The 18,865-nt window shown below is 50.1% G+C and overlaps 1 protein-coding gene across 1 annotated transcript in view; it reads right to left on the reverse strand.

Moving 5' to 3' along the window:
* Positions 1 to 11,608, reverse strand: part of NTSR1 (neurotensin receptor 1) — a 62,987-nt gene extending 51,379 nt beyond the window's left edge. The window contains exon 1 of the mRNA XM_076351904.1: positions 10,923 to 11,608. Coding sequence (XP_076208019.1) covers positions 10,923 to 11,591 — 669 coding nt within the window. The 5' untranslated portion in view covers positions 11,592 to 11,608. The remainder of the gene's footprint in view (positions 1 to 10,922) is intronic.
* Positions 11,609 to 18,865: the final 7,257 nt, after the last annotated feature.

An 18,865-nucleotide genomic window follows, 5' to 3' on the forward strand; every position in this document is an offset into this window, starting at 1 on the left:
AACCTTGCCACAGCAGCAAGCAGCTGCACGGCTGCCAGCACTGTGATTTTTATAGAGTCAGGCAGTTTGCAAACTATTAAGAAATGGGAGTTGTGCTGGCCCCCTTGCTCCATGGTGGGGGAGGATTTGGACCCTGGGCTGGAGGAGGGCAAGGTGGGCACGACCATCTGAGCGCAGGAGAGAAGGGTTTGGGGTTATTCTGGTTTGCTTCAAACCTGCTAATAGCTGCCAGGAACAGCCGTGGTTTCCGTGGCAGAAAACAGTGTGGCAGCACGGATGTGAAATGTCCCTCCACCCCAGGACACAAATTAGACCACAAATATTTGGAGGAAGGTACACGATCAATGCAACATCACACCACATTTCTGTGCCCTCCTGGCTGCCTGGTGCTACCAAGCTCACTAATCCATTTCTAACCCTCTAAGCAGCTTTCAGACCCTGCTAGCTTATTTTTAACCAACCTGCTACAAAACCACAAACCCGATACCTTTGCTCTCCCCTCCCACTCCCCACGCTCTTCTTATGGATTTTATTCACGACAACGGTGCAGGCATGAGGCTGTACCTGTACCTCCTCTTGTACTGCTGAGGACGGGAGTAAAGAAAATTCAATTAGACGTTCAGGGGAGAAAATAAAGCGTACCCCAAAGGGGCAGTGAACTTAGCGGTTACTTTATTGCTGCTTTTCCCCAGTGTCTTTGTCGCAGCTCGTCTCTGCCTCTCAGAGCCTCAGGTATTACAGGATTTGTTTCCTGGCACGGCTTGGTCTCCAGGCTGGACCAGGACTACCAGGCTGGCCCTGTGCCCTGCTCCACTGGGCTGCTGCATTGTGATATGCTTTCTAACCAAATCCCTGCACATCTTTTTGCCCTTTTGAGGGATTTTCCACCCTGCAGCTCTCCTGCGCTGGCTGGGAAGCACCTGTGAGCTGCCAAAGCGGTATGAAGGAGACCAAGCTCAGGGCAGAGTTTGTCCCTTGGGTTAGTGACCGCAGTCTATTAAGTGCTTGGGGCATAAATGTCTCCCCATCATTGTATCTTGAGGTCAAATATCTATTTATTAGCCTGAACCTATATTTCTCCTTCCTCCTACAGTGCTTTATCACACTTCACACACTTGGAGTTAAGGAACAAGTAAGTATGACAATGTCATAAGCCCATGACTGACAGTGATAAAAAACGAAATGTGGGCTTTAGGGAGGGAAACTCAATTCTATGAGTTTCTCTTTTGAATGAAATGAGTATATTAAAATGTATAAATTGTCCCCATGAGGATAAAATGTAAGGTCTTTGCAGGAGGAATCAATAGAGTGATGCGAGTAATGAGCTAAACTTTCCCAGTGGCTGTGTGAGCTGCATTTTTGTAAGATGGTTTTCAAAAAATCATAGAATAGGAGGGAAAAGCAGGTTAATTTGGTATTGAACATACTCAAATAGTTATGGACTTATTAAACAAGTTCTCCGAGGGAACAAGGTGATATGACAGCCCTACCAAGTACTGAGACCACATTTATTCGGTTCAGCACTGCAGACCTGCATTGTTCTTGATTATGTTACAATTAATAGGATGTGGCATTGCAGTGACTGTATTAATTAGCTCCTTGGAGTCCTGATCAAAAATAGGGGTCTGCTGAGCTAAATGCCATCCTGCATCAAAGCGTTCATAGCTGATACGCAGCAGGTCTTTGCTCCACAGGTCTGGGTGAAGCTCATTAAGTTGGTAGACCCCCTTCTTCAAGGCTAAAGGAGGAAGAAAATGAGATGGTTAAGGGATGAGATTGCTCCTCCTGCTGCTAGACACCATGCAAAGCCTTGAGCAGCAGTGCTGAGGCAGCAGGTGAGCATCCATCAGGCTGAGCCTGCAAGGGCAGGAGAGGACCCATCAGCAGGGCTGAGTTGCCCAGGAAGAGAAGGCAACCAGCACATCCATTGCATGGCAGAAACCAGAGCAAACAGACTGTAACTTTCTCCTGGAGTCCCATTGCCTTCTCAGAAAATAGAGGTCCGTGCATTGGCTCTGTAAGCCAGTGTGTATCAGAGAAGACAACCTTGTGTTAGCCCTTTCTTTTGCAATGGAAACCATCCTGCAGGCTCCAAAAGTCAGGCAAGCGCTCCAGGCAAAGGGACAGCGGGTTTTCATTGGCCCCAAAGAAACAGTACCTGGACAACTTATGATATTTTAACATATGACAGTTCCAAACACACCTGGTGTCGGCGGGAGGCAGGGCTTGTTGGCACATCCAAAGCGTTGCACTCAAGTGTGATCTCTCCTGGGATCATTCAGCAAGTGGGAAGGCATGGAAAAATTAAACCAGATCCACCCTGAGTCCCTGAAATGAAGGTCCTCAGGCAGCTTCCAGGATCCCGGGAGTCTCTTGATGGGCATACCACGTGCTAAGGGAATGTTTGCCAATCTCCTTCACTTCCTCTGGAGGAGGAACAAATCTCTTGAAGCGAGGTAAACCATTCGCTTCAAGAGTGCAAGTAGGCTGTAACAGCAGTGGCCCTAAATTTCTTCTTTATTATCTAGAGGGAGTAATAATTGGCAGGAAAGTACCAGAAGGTGTTTTCAAAGAGAAGGGAAAATGCTGAAATGAGGCTATGTACCCAGTCCTGACTAGGCTGCCTGTTCCTCTTTTATATATTTAGGAATTCGCTTGGCAAAGAGACATCTGGAAGGTTTTATAAAGGGAGATTTACTGCACAGGGTTCAGCATCTGGGGAGATGTATAGCCACAGGTTGGGTGTAAATCATGGAGGGGAGCCGGCGCGCAGGGAGGCTGCCCGTGAGGACGGTGAGGGGCTGCTCCGCCAGAGCCGGCAACGTGGCCACAAGCAACACCACCAAACCCAGGGCACGTCCCCCGGCTTAGCTGTCACTCCGATGCCTCTCTGATTTACTCATACTGAATATGCTTTTCGCTCTGTATGTGGCTTTACAGTTTAGAGGTACTCCCACGTTTTTCATGAGCACTTTGCATAAAAGAGATGCTTTTTTCCCCCTTTCAGATACTAAAGACTTTGTGAAAGTTTACTTTTTTTACTTTTTTTTTGTTTCCCATTTCCACTAGGAAAATCTCATCTCTTTGATTTCTGTCTTCAACTGACAATTGTCTCTAGTCCCTGAGAACTTAAAAGCTTCAAAGAAACCTCACTGAACTTTCTCTCTCTCAAAAAAAGTTCAGTTAAAAAGACCTTGTTCATTCTATTATTTTTTTTTCCCTGGGAGAAAACGAGCCCCCATGAAGCCATGCCCGGCAGCGCACTCTCTGCACTGAGCATTACTGAAGTGAAAAAGCCAAGGGAGACGAGAAGCAAATCTCACATGCTCGAACCACCTGTGGGTGACCGGCTCCTCCAGCCCATCAGACGTACCTTCTCCGAAGGCCGAGGATGAGAGTAACGTTCCCCGGCAAGGTACAGCCCTGTCCACAGCATCCCCTGTCCCAGCAGGAGCAGGGGGGAGCCACAGGTTTCTGGTACCCCAGGGAGGGAGGAGGAGGGTGAACTTCCATGCACAGATGCACCAGGAGGGCACTTGGGCATAGGGATATAGAATTGTCACACCGCTATTTCCCTCCCATCCACGGAAAATTTAACAAAAGATACTTTGAATGCAGGAAAATACTGGGAACAAACCAGCAGCTCAGAAATTTCTGCTACCCTGACGGGGTTAGTACTCCATCACCATCACCTTTTCTAAACCAGTCCCAAGCACTTGTTTCCTGAATAATTCATCAGCTCAACTGATTTATCATCAGCTTTTTTTTTTAATCCCACACCTAAGACGCTTTGAAATTGAATAGAAAGAATTGAATAGAAGAAATGGCATCCATGGGAGGCAAAACGTGGGGGCTGCTGTTAGTGGAGCATGATGAGTTAGCTGGCCCTCTCCCCCAAGAGCTTCATTTAAGGGAAAAAAACCCAAACCTTTCCAAGTGATCACACCCTCACACAAAATTACAGAATGGAGCTATTCAGCCCAGCCTGGGCAGGGGACGGCACGGGTGCTTGGTGCCTGCAACCAGGCAGAGGAGCAGCGCGTGGTCTCGTGCCCATGTCTCGCTCAGGTCCCTTTCCATGGCAGGGCTCATGCAAGTGCGGTTGGTCTGTCCCTCATCCTCCAAGGCACGTCCTGCCACCCTCCAGGCTGCAGCCTTGCAGGATTCACTCCTCATTCACAGCCAAGGAGCAGCCCTTGTGCTTGGTGCCGTCTGCACCCCGGGAAGCGAAGTGGAAGCGATGCCCAACCGTGCTCGAGGACCTCCATGCTCCCTCCGCCGTGGGGAGGGGAACTGTCAGGCCACCGGCCATTGTGACGCCAGACTGGCATTACTTATGAATCAAATTCATAATTTGCATTTCAAAGAGGTTTGGGACTAGCGAGGACACCATTTTGTTAGGGAATTTAAAAAATATCAACTCAAATTCCGTAACAAAGGCAGCAAAATTTGTCACCTGGGGAAGGGCAGCTCTTCATGAAACCAGGAGACCAGCTCACCCAGGTCCCCTGCTTGGATGTGTTCCTGCAGAGGGTGATGGGGGCCAGGAGCTGAGACTGGACTGGTCTCAGATGGTCACACCAGACAAGCAACTGCAGGGTGCTCGCATGTGCATAGAAGTAGGGAAAAGGCTAGGAAAGCTCAGAATTTATAATCTGCATTTTTCTACCATGCCAGACTGAGGGTGCTGACACCCCTGTGAGAGGGACACAGGGTACGGAGATACGGGGAGGATGGGTGTTGGAAGCGTCTCCAGCTTCACACGGCGCAAGTGGCTTATACCGGAGAGCAACCAGACAGATTGGGAATATAGTAACTCAGCTTCATCTGCTTAATGTGAGGGAAAGGAGGGATGTCAGCACCGGGGCTGTTGGGTTTGGCATCTAATGATATCTGCTTTAGAGCTAGATGGCCACAACTCTCAGACTTTCCCACCTTGTCAGCTCTGGACCCCACCACACTCCCCAGGCTCTCCAGGTACCTTTGCTCACCCGCTGTCCCGTGGCCCTCAGCAAGGGGTAATTTCACAGTAGGGAAAACGCGATGGTGACACCGTCAAAGCCCGTTCTGCCCCCCATATGTCCCGTGGTGGGATGCGGCCCATCGCGTGCGCCTCGGGCAGGACACAGAAGCATTTCTAAACGTCAGGAAGCGAAAGTGCCATCTGTGAGTCTCAAGCAGATGCTGCACAGAGATGATAGTAAAAGCCTTTAAGGGAAAGGAGGGGGGAAGTAGGGAGAAGACAATTAAATAGCTGTTTTAAATGATCGGGAAGAAGATTAAAGGCAGCTGCAGGTTTTGTTTTTTTTTTTTTTTTTTTTCTCTGGGAATAGGAACCACTAGATTACCTTCGTCTCTTCTGCCTTTACAAACTGCTGTTAAGAGGAAAACCTAAGAGCTAAATTGATCAGCCACACTTCCTCGTTCTTTTATGTCCAGCTGACATCTCGAGAAGGGGGAGGGAAAAGGAAATCAAGTGAATTAAAATCAATTGGGGGAAAAAAAAAAGAAATTATGTAAGAACTGGCAAAACACAGCAGGCCAAGTGCTTATATAAAGCAATGAACACAAGAGCTTATTTAATTTAGATCTAGCTGCAAGACGGACCACAGTGTAAATGGGCTGGGATTAGGCAGGCTGGGCTGTCATCATGCATATGCTGAATTAAAGCCCTGGGTGCTCTGCATAGTCCGTGGAAAAAAGGCAGCTTTTTAGGGATGCTCACGCCACCGCAGATGGGCATCCCCTCTGGGGCGGGTGTCTGTCTCCATTACTGTGGGGACGGATCCAGACACACTTGAACACCAACATCTTCATTTTCTTATCTACCCCAGGGGCTGGCAGCACCGTGACCTGACGGGACGCCTTTCGTGGGACACAGTCCTGCCCCAAAGGTGCCAATTTGTTGTGCCGCCGGAGGGGTTAGCGGCACCCTGGCGTGGGCTTCTCTGGTGGGCAGAGATCCTGTGTGTGTAGCCAAAATAGTTTTATCAGCCAGGCCCAATGGGTGGAATTATCACTGCATGGAGCTGTAGTGAGTGATTTAAAACAGTACTGTTATTAAAAGCCATAGTAGGAATTTGGCTGTGTTCTAAGGAGAAGAAATCAACTTCAATTCCTCTAGTCAACATCAGTATAAATGCAGGATTCCTGAACTGAAGCCATTGACTAATCCTGGATATGATTTTCCAGCAAACCTGGAGAGAATTCAGCCATTAGATTTTATGGGTTGCTATTTTCGTGTACTATGGAGAGATGCTTGTCACGTTTATTTACACGGCACCACAGATCTGCCGGTGGGCAGAGCCCTGCCGTCCACAGTACCGACTGTGTGCCGTCGTGGCAGAAAGCTCATCGCACCAACCCAAGGTGCTCCTCACCAGAGGAAAGTGTAAAGGAGTGTTTGCAACATCGTGCACGAGTTAACTTTGTGGGCCTCTCAGACAAATGGGAATTGAATAGATGTTCTTGGAAGAGTGTGTAGAGAGTGTGGTAATGGATGCCGAGAGGCCAGGCTGTGCCTTGTGTCTCCCAGCTCCAACGCCTGGTCCTTCCTTCCCGTCTCCTTCAGACCTGAGGCTCTTTGGCACATTCCTTCGAAGGCATCGCAAGAAGAAATGTAGGAAGAAATAAAGCAGAGGACCTCCTTGGGCAAGCGGTTGTTTCACATGCAGAGTTATTTACTCTACAAATCATCTGAACTATGAGCAGACTTCATAAAACATAATAAACAAGGGATCTGGAGGGATAGGTGAGCTGCAGCCACGCAAGGGTGGGCTGATGCTGAGCAGAACTGGAGCAGCTGTCCACCCAAATCTGTGAGGAGGTCCCAGAGAAGTTCCCAGTTGAGTTCCCAGCTGAGTTCCCAGCTTCCCAAGGAGTTGCCCTATCAAATGAGCAACTTGGAGCTGATGGAGCTGTGACAGTTTATGGAGGCTCAGGGCCTGCTGCCATGTGTTTTAATAAATGGGTTCACACCAGCTGTCCATGCAAATAAAACATTAGCATGTGTCAGACACTATCTACCCAGGCACTCGCCATAACTTAGGGGACATTTTGCAGTTGAGCCATCCGAGCACGGACTGTGCCACGCCAGCGGGACAACACGCTGCTTTCGCTCCCGTGTTACAGGGTGGCAGAGAGCTGCCCACACCCAGGCTCCCCTCGCATGTGTGCCCAATCCAGGCGCAATTAAAATCCTGAGATTTTAGGTCGAGGAGTTGCCTAACTCTGTGTGCTGGAACTGATGGTGCACCAGGATTGTATTTCTTTCAACTTCCCCTCTTTCCCCAGGTCCACTAAGGACCTCTCCAGAAAAGAGGTACAAAGGTAAGAAAGCAAGAAGCAATAAAGGAAAATTTATTTGCGCAGCCATCTGGCCATTAAAATTAAGACCTTTTTGAAAGACAGGGCTGAGAGTGTATGGTGCTAACGGCACGCAGGGCAGCGCCTGGTGGGGTGGGACACTCAGCAGGGTCCTGTTTCGGGGGAGCTGGCCCCAGAGCCGACAGCAAGGCTGTGAAGGAACCAAACCCACCGACCCACAAGCGAACAGAGGAAGCATCTCGTTCTGCCTCGGAGCTTTCTTATCTGTCGCTGCCACAAGAAGTAGCTTTTAAAACCTCCTCCAGCTGAAGTGGCATGAAAACATGAATTTACTTACATGGGGATGGCTTTAAGAGGTGTTTAATTTATGTGGAAAAAAAACCTAAAATTGGCTGCAGTGTGGTTTAGAGGATGTCTGCCAGTTAAAGTGTTAACTAGACCTAAATAATGTGGCTATAATGGACTTATTCCTGCTACCAGACCGCATGCTGATGCCAATATTCAAACCAGACGTCCCTGACTGACAGAAGTAACAAGCAAGCTTGGCAATGAAGAATATATAAGAAACCAGATTCACAGGCTGATTTAAGCAGCTGCAAGGATAGTGATAAACAAAGCTGGGAAATAGCCTGTTCTAAAGAATGAAGCATCAGAGGCCACGCAGAGCTCACATCTCGATGGCACGAGGTGAGAGGTGCAGTGCCTGGCCGTCCTGATCGTGGTGACACATGGTGACACCCTGCAGAACATCTCACTTATTGCTCTTCCTGCTTATCATTACGTGCTGCGCTGAGCAATCTGTAATTACTAGAAGAATATCAGTAATTACTTCTCACAGTTGTTGTGAAGCTTAAGTGGTACAAGTTAAGTAATATGAGCAAGAATCAAATATGCCGAGTGTTGTTTGAATACTTATTTTTCTTTTTATAAGGAAACCTGACTGTTCACACACAGTCTAGTTTCACTCAGAAATGTCCATTAAAACTTAAATATTCAAAGCAAGTAGTGAGGGACTTTTGCAAAAAGAGAGATGTTAAATTAATACGCTCAAATATTCATCCTGGGAAGCTTGTTCCAGTCCAGGGAGGAATGTTCTCCTGCAATGATCCAAGCAGAACCATTGCTCACACTGGGCTCTTAGTCTATAAATGGTTACAGTCGCTCTGTTCTGGGACTGGCTTTCAATCAGTCAACAAATAAAACCTCCTGGAGGACTAATGGCTTCCAAAAAAAATCCCGATTTGCTTTAGACAGTTTGCCAAACAGGAAGAGGAGTGAAATACGTTGAGTGATTTATTACAAGTGATTTGCCAGCTCGAGCAAGTGCATCATTGCTCTGCTTAATTTGAAGACAGAAAATGAACGCAAAGAGATGCAAAGACCTGCTCTAAAGCAGCTTGAATCCACTGCGAAAGACCAGGGCTCCAGATTTCCGACCAGCAAGACCTTTGCACGTCACTCTCCACATTACCACTGCCCTTTCTTTCACAGGTCTTCCATTATTTGTCCTTTTTTAAACCTCTGCACAGCTTACGACGTGAGAATACCCGCTCACACGCTGTGCAATGGTTTCCATTAATGCACTTCAAACCTGACTTGCAGCTGCTTTGCTTATTCACTCTGGAGCCTTCCCAGGTCCAGGGCCCTGCATCACGTTGTGTGCTGCTTCCCTGTGCTCGGAGGAACGGAGCGAAGCCATTATACAACCTTCCTATCTTAGCAAATCTACTTTTGTAGCCAGATCCCCTGAGAAGGAACAGTATGGTGGTTTTTGTTTTTTTTTTTCTTCCCGCAACAGCTGGCTCCTTTTTACTTTTAAATTAATTCACAAGTGAAATAAAAAAAAAAAACAAAACATGAGGAAAAGCCCCCAGGTGAACTTCACATACAGTGCATTCGTGTCTGCCTACTTCTTACTTGGGTAACAGGGTAAGGTATAGCCTGGATAATAGCAAGACTGTAAAATGTGTTGAGAATTGTTTAAACTATAATCTCCAAAGGCATGGCTAGGAAATAATCATCTCTTTTTAGCCGTATCACGTTAACGATGAGCGTCAGTTTAATCCTAAGAGGAAGATGACTGGAAATAATGCATTTCAGCCACATTGTTCTCAAATCAGATGGCTCACGGCTCCTTAGAGAGTAGAGAATTTGGGCTAAGTACACTGGGCTGCCACTGACAAAATCTACAAGGCACCTACATGAGAAACAGAGCCCCCACCATCTCAAGATGAGAGTTAGGTATCAAGACAACATGCAGAGGGAGTCCAGTGCTTCTGTGTGGGGTGGATTTTCGTTTACTGGACCAGTCCAGGGGGAAAATTGGAGAGACATGTCCAAACATCTACAGGCTCTGGGCTTAAATCTAACTGCATGTACCCTCGCCCACTTTTAGTGGGAGAAATGATTCTGACTTGTTTCCATTTAAGTTGGATGTTCCCTTTAACTGTGGGAACATCTCAAAGGCTTTAGTACACATGCAGCTTTAAATTCTAATTGGTTGCTGATTAAACCCACCTGAAATTCATGTTCAAAATAAAAGATTGAGAAGCTATCGCATGCAAGCCTAGCAGCAAAGGGACTATGGAGATTGGTGTCTTGCTCTTTCTGTCTCTCCTTCCATGTCTCTTACATTTTTCAAGCCTAATGCTCCAGTAAGCAAATGCCTCAACCCCTCAGAGCACTGGAGCGCAGCAAGTGTTGATGCTGAAATCCTTTCCACGCATGGGGGTGTTAGATTAAGCAGTATGTGGGGACCAGCAAAGCCTTTCTGAAGTCAGGAGGGGTCTGCTAGTTAAACCAGCTATGGATTTCCCCCAAACAGCAAAAAAAAACCAGCCTCTGGCTTTGAAGATGCAGTTCCTTTTCGGATACCTATGCTGCACCTCCTTCCCAAAACTTTCTGAAATTAGGATCTGTCAGTACACAGAGGAAGTGGGCTCTGGATCAACCCAAGAAACCGGGAGAGGGGGAGAGATGGTTTTATTTCCCTCGATCTTGCTGGCCGCTTTCCAGCAGAAGGAAAGGAGATGCAGAAGATGCAGAGAAAAGGTGGAAATGTGTGGTTTTTCTGGCGATGAACTGCCACGTTTGGGGAGGACCCCAGCATCCCCGGTCCGCGGCTCCCCGGCCGAGCGAGACGGCGCCGCACGGCGGAGCGGGGCCCGGCTGCCCCGGGGTCTGCGGCACATGGGGCTCCCGGTCCGGGACAGCGTGAGCTCCGGGCACCGGCCGCGCCGGGAGAAGAGCTCCGGGGGCGCTTGCACCGGCCCGGGGCCGGATTTACCCCGGTGCAGGATTTACCCCGGTGCAGGGTCTCAGCCCGGCGCTGTGGGGCAAGGAGGGGGTGCGGGGTGGGGCACAGCAAGCGGAGCCGAGACACCCTCCCCCCCCCAAATCCCGCCTGCCCGCACCCCGGGCCGGTCCACCCCGTCAGGGCTGCCCAGGATACCCCCCTTCCCGAGCCGGTCCCTCCCTCCCAGCCTCCCCCTCCTGCCCCGCCCGTCTCCGCAAAGTTTGGCCATCCGAGCCCGGGGAGGGAGGGGGCTGCCCGGCCCCCGGCTGCTCGGGGAGCCCCGGCCGCCGGGATCGCTCACCTGGATGACCGTCTTCAGCGTGGAGGCGTCCACGATGGTGGTGCAGATGAGGAAGTCGGGATTCTGGTCCTTGCCGTAGATCTCCCCCATGGTGAAGATCATGGGGATGGCGAGGAGGAAGGAGGCGATCCAGATGCAGCTGATGAACTTCTTGGTGCGGCTGCGGGACATGATGCTCTTGGCTTTGAAGGGGTGGCAGATGGCCATGTAGCGCTCCACGCTGAGGCTGGCGATGTTGAGCGCCGTGGCGTAGGTGCAGGCGTCCCGGAGGAAGTAGTAGCCCTTGCAGACGGCCCCCCCGAAAGCCCAGGGGTGATGGACCCAGATGAAGTTGTAGAGCTCGATAGGCATGCAGAGGAGGAAGATGAGGAGGTCGGAGAAGGCGAGGCTGGCCAGGTGGTAGTGCACGGTGCTCTGCAGGTTCTGCAGCGACTTCTTGCGCACCAGCGTGTACGCCGTGATGGAGTTGCCCACGGTGCCCACCAAGAAAAGAGCCAGGTAGATGACGGTCACCATCACTTTGGAGTAGATGTCTGTGTTGACGTCCAGGTCCTCCTCGTCAGGCCCTTTGGGGAGCAGGTCGGAGCGGTTGGAGGCGTTGGCATAGCCGCTGGGGTAGAGGTGGAGGGGGCCGCCCGGCACGGCCGGGGCCGTGGCGTTCAGGTGCATCCCCGGGGCCGGGTCAGCACCGCCCGGCGCCGCGTTCGGACCCGCCGCCGCGCCCCGACGTGCCGCTGCCCCCGGCGTGGAAACTTGGCTCGTTTTAATGCGGCGGGGAGGAGGCGCCTGCCGCTGCCGGGCTGCCGTGCGTGTGCGTGTGCGAGACACGCACCCACCCCCACCCCCACCCCCCCCACCCACCCCCCGGAGCAGCCTCGGCTGCGAGCAGCCCGCAGCTCCGGCTCTCTCCTCCCTGCAGCTCCCCGGCGCCCAGATGTGCCCTGGCAGGGCAGGAGCCTCCCTGCGCGCACACACCCGCACACACACCCGCACACACACCCGCACACACACCCGCACACACACACGTACACACACCCGCACACACACCCGCACACACACACGTACACACACACGTACACACACCCGCACCCGCCCGCCTCGCACAGCCGCGCCGGGAGACGCCGCCGGCCGGCGACCGCGCAACCCCCCGCGCCGGCTTTGCCGGCGCTGGTGCTGCCTTCCCCCGGCCCCGGGGGACCGGCCCCTGGGCTCGGCCCCCCTCCCCACTCCCCGCCGCCGAGGTGGGTTTTGCAACCCCAGCTCGGACCCCGAACCGGGGCCCGGGGAGGGGAGGGAGGGAAGGAGCGCGTTCCGGGCTGCGCTGCAGAGCCCCTCCCAATAGGGACCCCATCGGGACCCCCACCCCTTCTCCATCCCTTGCAAAGTCAGACACGGAGGCACGGCTGTAAACTGAGGGCTGGTAGGGGGCTGGTAGGGGGTCCGAGCACAGCACACCCTCCCCCCACCTTCCCCCTCCTCCCCCGGGGAGAGGAGAGGCACCAGGGATGCTCCATCACTCGTGGACATCCATATGTCCTGCTAGTCCCCAGATACCCACCCACCTGCTGCTGCTGCTGCTAGGAGAAATGCATTTAAAGGAGGGGAAAAAACACGTACAAATATCTACCTCAGGCCTGATCTGCTCGGGGCACCCTCAGCGCCATGGCACAGCAGCGACAGCAGCGAGCTGCTTTGCTTTGGTCCCCATGAGTGACTTTTCCCTTGTCCCCATATCTTCAGATTTGGTCCTCTCTGAGCTGCCCTGTTGCAGGGGCAGGGACTGCGGGGGTGCCATGGTGATGCTGAAGGTGACAAGGGGATTCCCCACAGGAAGGGGCCCCCCAAGGACGAGCAGTCTGTGGTGGGGTTACCCTTTCAGGCCCGGGGCACTGAGCCAGCCAGCCGCCCTGTAAAACTCCAGTGAGCTGTTTGCCCACTCAGTTATGTTATGAAATTTCTATCAGCCGAGAGGAGTTTGTCTGGGTTGGTGTTCCCAGCTGGTCTCACCCATCGTTCCTGGTCCTTGGACGGGTTCTTGGGATGGATCAAGGGTATTTATCCTGAAGAAGGAAAGTGGAACATGAAATAAGCGGTGGGTTGTACTGGTGTCTGAAGGAGAGCCGCAGCTGGGATGCAAGCCTTCTCCTGGGTGCCCGGTGTCCCTATTCCTCAACCCCCAAGTTGGAGGGAACTTATGGCCCTGTGGTCCAAGGACAAACCCATGCTCCTGGACTAAAGCACTTCGCCCACAGAGGCAGCAAGTGATTTCCTTTGGAATCTTTGTCTATAATGAAGAGTTATTGTCCCTTCCTGGTCCTGTAACTTCATTTTGGCCTTGTGGAAAGCAATTGCTATCCCCACAAGCAAGATACCCATCTGCTGGTCTAATTTTACAGTGTGGATGTGCATGTTTATATCAATCGCTGTCTCTAGAAATGCTCTGCTTTGGATTCTGTTACCTCATGTTTCTGCACACAGGCGATGCACAAGCACGGCTGCTAACGAGGAGAGTACTGCATCTCCCTGCTCTGTCCCAGCAGCTGTTCCCGAGTGCTCCATGTGCTGCCTCCTCCGCTTTCCCTCCACGCTAAGTACTGGCAGGGAATATCAAGAAATATAGTTAAAAAATAATTCTAATTACACACTGAAATACCAGCTACCTGGAATCAATGTGGCTGTTGATTTACAATCAACACTTTTAACAGGCTGGTGCAGTTTGTACCAGCCAAATCTCTCCTTTTGTAAAAGTACATCAGGAGAGTACTGACCTCCCAACAAACAGGCTGGGTGCTCCCATCATTAAAGGCCTCAGCAGCGTATTTCTATGAGCTAATTAGTTTAATAAATTCCATTAATAACTTGGCAAGTTTGTCTCAGCCACACGTGAAGCATTCTCACCAGCATGGGTAGATAGCTCTGCCCTGTTCTTTTTCCCATAGATCTGGGTTTGAGCAAAGAGCTTGTCTTCTGGGATGCAGCCTTGCCATTCCCCATGCAGAAGTGCGGGTCATTTCTTGTAAAGAAGAAAGTAAAAGAAAGTCTTCTCTCTCTCCGTAAGGAAAGGGGTCAACCTCTCCCCTCTCTTTTTAGAAAGCTTTTTGTCCGGGCAGGTTCTACTTTCTGTCCTCGCATCGCTTTTACAGAGCTGGACACCTACTGCTGGTCCAGAGCTGACCCCCTGCCAACCCTGGCCTCGGAGCAGGCAGAGGTTCAGCCCTGCCAAAGGAAGACATCAACCCCATTCCTGCCTCGCCAGGTAGCGCATCTATCCAGCACCCCTTTACTGTCCCCACTGCTCGTGCGTGGCCTGGGGGATGTGTGAAGTCCCTTTCGTGGTGTGGAATAATGAAACGAATGACAAAAGTATCTCTTCTTGCCTTCACTTCTGCTCCCTGCAAGGTTTTAATCCGTATTCCCCTTCAAGCAAAAGCAGAGCTGGAGATGCACCACTCTCTTCTTGTGTGCCAAAGCCCTCAACCTAAATCCCTGCTGTTTGTTTCTGAACTAGCCGACCTTTTAGCTAAGCTGGGCTCCTTTTAATATATTTTGTATGTGTGTGTCTGTGGCTTAAAAAGGAAAAGAGTCATGGAAACCAAGAGAAGCCTGATCTCAAATGTTACAGCAAGGCATTTACTTAAAATCTTGCAGGAAAATGTCACCCAGAGTCCTCATCTATTAAAACTGCCTGGACTTTGAGCTGAGGGTCCCACAGTGCCCAAGATGCGAGGCCCACAGGTTGCCTCACTCTCTTTTATGTTGACCCAAGTGTTTTTCATCTTTGCTTTTTCCAGTTGCTGTTGGGGACCACTAGGAAGTTTTCATATTAATCCTATTCCCGTCTGATTTCGCCGGGTGGGATTTTTCTGAAGGGCATGGAAAGCAGCAGAGAGAAACCTCTGCAAGAGGCGGGTGCTAAGAGACAGCATCAACCTTTTTCCCGTTGATGTCCGAGCACCCACCCCAAATACCTGTTAGAGCAGGTTCCGGAGTCAGGTCACGCTGGGCTGATTCAAGCCTTTAAAATCAGTTCCCAGTGGACTCACTATAGACAGGCTCTCCCTAAAAGTCAGGAGTGTCTAAGGTGGGTTAGGAAGGCAAAATCCTGGGGTGTACAGGGTTTTTTTAAGGATGCTGTGCTTGAAAAACAAGGAAGAGAGGGAGAAAGGGGTGATAAAAAAAGGGACATATATCAGCTTTGTTGATGACAATATTGACTGTATCTTTACTTACAGGCATGGAAGTGCATCCCTTCCTACACTCAACATATTGCAAAATAAAGTATTGCTAGTTTGGATGAGCAATAAAAGATTCCCAACGGCTGCACGTTATTTACTGCCTTTGGCTGAACTGATTTCAGGAGAGTATTTTAAATCAGAACAGTTGATACATGGGATATTTATTGCCTTTGATTTTCATAGGAGAGGAACCTGCTGAGACTCCGCAGTGTGAGCACGTTGGTGTGTGCGTTGGCAAAGCAGACAGACCATGCCCAGAGCAGAGCAATGATCACACACCCCAGCATTTGTGTCCCTGGGCAGGTTTTAAAAAAAAAAAAGGCAACCCAAAAAGCAGAACACACCGGGATGTGTATGATGATATTGGTAAGATAATTACCCTGAAGAAGGATCAATCTCTGGGAAGGGGCAGCTGGGAAAGGAGGGGTCAAGACCCCTTTTACAGGTCCTATCTTCTGTGTGCTGCATGTTCAAATTCAGTCCTTTACTTTGGCAAAACTCCTTTAAAGTTAACGGGTGTACTGGCTGATAGACCCTGTAATATTTGTCTCAAACAGCCAGAGACTGGTACATTAACTGGACGCACACAGGAGATATCAACCGCTTTAGTTTAGAGATAAAAGTAGGTTTTGGGTCCCCCGAGTTGTTACTGCAACAAGCCCAGATCAGATTCCTCATGGCATTAAAGGCGCTTTTATCTTCGTATATGCAAAGTAAGTGTTCAAGCCATAGGCATTCGTGCTCACACTGCACACAGGGTTTCCCTTTGGAAATCCTCTGTTTTATTCCAGGAACAAATATAAAGAGAAGGGACAGAGGAGTCCAAAAGGAGAGCTCGCACTTGCTGTAGCTGGGAGCCTCCATGCAGCCCCAAGCGCGGTGCTGGCACCCTCAGTGCACATGCAGACGGACAGTTACTCTGTTTCTAAAGGATTTAATCTGCTTTTGCAGCCCTGGCTCTCTGGAGCCTCGGCGGCTCTGCCAGCGTCGCTTCCAACAGCTCCGCTCAGCGGTGCCGGCTCGGAGCACAGCCCTTGCTGCCAGGGAATACTCCAGCTCCAGCTCCCAGCTCAGCACCGTCCCTTCCCCCTGTACACTGCACCAACATTTTCCAGGAAATCTCAGGAGGCACAGATTAACCTGATTTTCTCCCAACTAATTTCTGTTGTTTTTCTAAATTTCAGCATGCCTGGCAATTTTAAAATGCAAATGAAAAGCAGCACAGTAAAAATCCCTGGCAGCCAAACACTCTTTACTGCCTTTTCCCAGTGACCTTCCCATACGTTTGAAATGCTCCCAAATCCTTATTAAATGCCTTGGATTTCAGGAAACACACAAAGCACCAGGCATGCTTTGTGCTCTTTCCTAGTGTGAGTGTCTTTATTAAATCCTGGAAATACCGTGGGCTGGTAGGGCTTTCTCCTTGGCCACGTCACCGAACAACATGACATTTGTTCAGACACTCCTCTCTGCCTTGGTCCCTTACACCCAGAAAGGCCCTTTCCTTACGCCGGGGAGACCAGGGCTGCAGGAGGCAGCAGGGTCAGCCCCAGAGAGGTTCCCAGTGGAAATTTTCCTGGGACACCCTACGCTGGCTTCGAGTCACTCTGTGCTGCTTCAGCAGACTCGAAAGCTTGGCACTTTGTGTCTTCCAAAGCATGCTGTGACCTGCTGTAAATACATACTATTTGTACTCTGCAATCTGGCTCGTTCCTGCAATTCTTCTGTTTAAGAGCCCACATCCTCCCATTTTTCACAGCACTGACACCCTGAATTTGCCTGAGCCTGGGCTCCTCCCGAGCTGCTGGCACCCATTTCGCTGTGCGAGGAGAGGATGCTAACACTGGTCTGCAGCCTCTGTGAGTGATGAGAAGGTTCCTCCAGATTATTACCAGGAGGAGGAACGAGGGGCTGCAGAGGTTCCTGAGATCCACCCCTGCCGTTACAGGCAAGGGCATCGCGCAGCCGCCTGGGCACAGTCTGACCTCAGCACAGAAAAGTCCCGTTTCTGTCCTGCTGCTCCCTCGGTAACGTTGCTGCAGGACCTGCTGCTCCAATGGTGAATGTAAGACTAAGAGGAAGGGTTTATTCGCACCCCCGTGGGCCAGGGAACTGTCGGGAACACTTCTCCCTGGGCTCGTCTGGGGACATTTCTTTCCTAAGGCACTTGCGGAGTTGTCCTGCAGACCCTAGCGCGGCTCACAGCCCCGCGCACGCTGGCCCAGCCTAGCATCCCCGAACCACAATCTCACAGCTCAAGCTTTGCTGATTGTCTTCCTCCTCTTGGCCAGGCTTACCCAGATGATTTCTCAGTTAGAGCATCTCGGCCCAGAGATGACAAAAATAGTTTTAACCCTGTTAGAGTGTGCAGAGCGTCCCTGGAGAGGGATTTTCTTTTCCTTCTTCTGTTATGGCTCAGTGGTTGTTGCAGCCACCCCAAGGGAAAGGACTCCCAGGCTTAGATAATACCCCCTGCCCCAGGCTGCAACGTAGAGCAGCCCTGGGACTGCTCTAAATTAAATTGTAAGAAAACAGCCAAAGGAGGCAGGAGATTAAAAAAGAAAAAAAAAATCTACAAAAAATAGTCAGGGAGGCTAATTCTGTTCAGCCTGCATTAGAGAGGGAGCTCATTCAGTGCTTTTCAGCGTGATACTGGGGCTTGATTGTAGTTGCATTAGGTGCCTGAGGTTTTTTGTAAATCTGATCAGAGCTGTTTGGGGAACTGCAGGTACGGAAGAAATTTGGAAAAAAAAAAGCCCAGCTTGTGTGAAATAAATCTCTGGCTGATTTAGTGGAAAGGTGTTTACCGAGAAGGGGAATTCTCTGGACAATAGCTATCTTTCTAAACTTTCTCATAAATCACAAACAAACTGTTCTGACTCCAAGGACAAATATTTCCAACTGTTTCATTGTTAAAAAAAGAAATTATTTTTGCATCTTACAGAAAACAATGTCTGCTCTTGCAGCGCGTGCTCCTTTTTGCTTCTAGAGAGTTCCCCCCTCTACTTGTTGTCCTGTCTAAAATGCAAGTATCTTTTCAAAACCTAATGCTTTGGCACTTGGCAAAGGGGTGATCCTATGGTATCTTTGCTAGAATTGATCATTTGCTCCTCAGGGCACGCTGCTGCAGCTGTGAGACGAGGGAAGGCTTCTCCTGTGGAAGACTGTAGCACGTGGTGCAAAGAAAACAGGGTACAAGCTTTTTCTCAGGTTCTTCTAGAATACTTTCTAAAGAAGACAATCACTTCTTGTCTTGAAAGAAGGAGTCCTTCACTGGTGCAAAGGACATTTAAAATAACAGCTTGCTTCTAGCTCAGACTTTGCAACTTTTAAAGAGTCTTCATGAGGAGCCTTATCCAACCCGCCACCTCGCATAGTCTAATATCCCTGAAAGGCCAGAGGGATGGATCAGGCTTAATGCAGTGCACAGGCTTACGTGGGGAGGAGAGGAAGGGAAATTCATGAACGTATTTCATCCCAAAATGTACTCTGTTAACAGTAATTAATTACTGTGTTTATATTTCTCCAAACCCATAGAAATATGGAGCTCTCACACATACTGGGAGAGATTTTAAAGGAGAGCAGTATGGTTATAACCGAGGAAATTTTTAGTGGGTATTACAGTGAGACACCCGATAGATGTATACACAAGGCATATTCCCAGCTCATGTATCTATGCAAGAACACAGGCTGCATTTTTTCTCTTTT

This window comes from Aptenodytes patagonicus, chromosome 14 (genome assembly GCF_965638725.1).
Source record: "Aptenodytes patagonicus chromosome 14, bAptPat1.pri.cur, whole genome shotgun sequence".
In the NCBI taxonomy this organism is placed as follows: domain Eukaryota; kingdom Metazoa; phylum Chordata; class Aves; order Sphenisciformes; family Spheniscidae; genus Aptenodytes; species Aptenodytes patagonicus.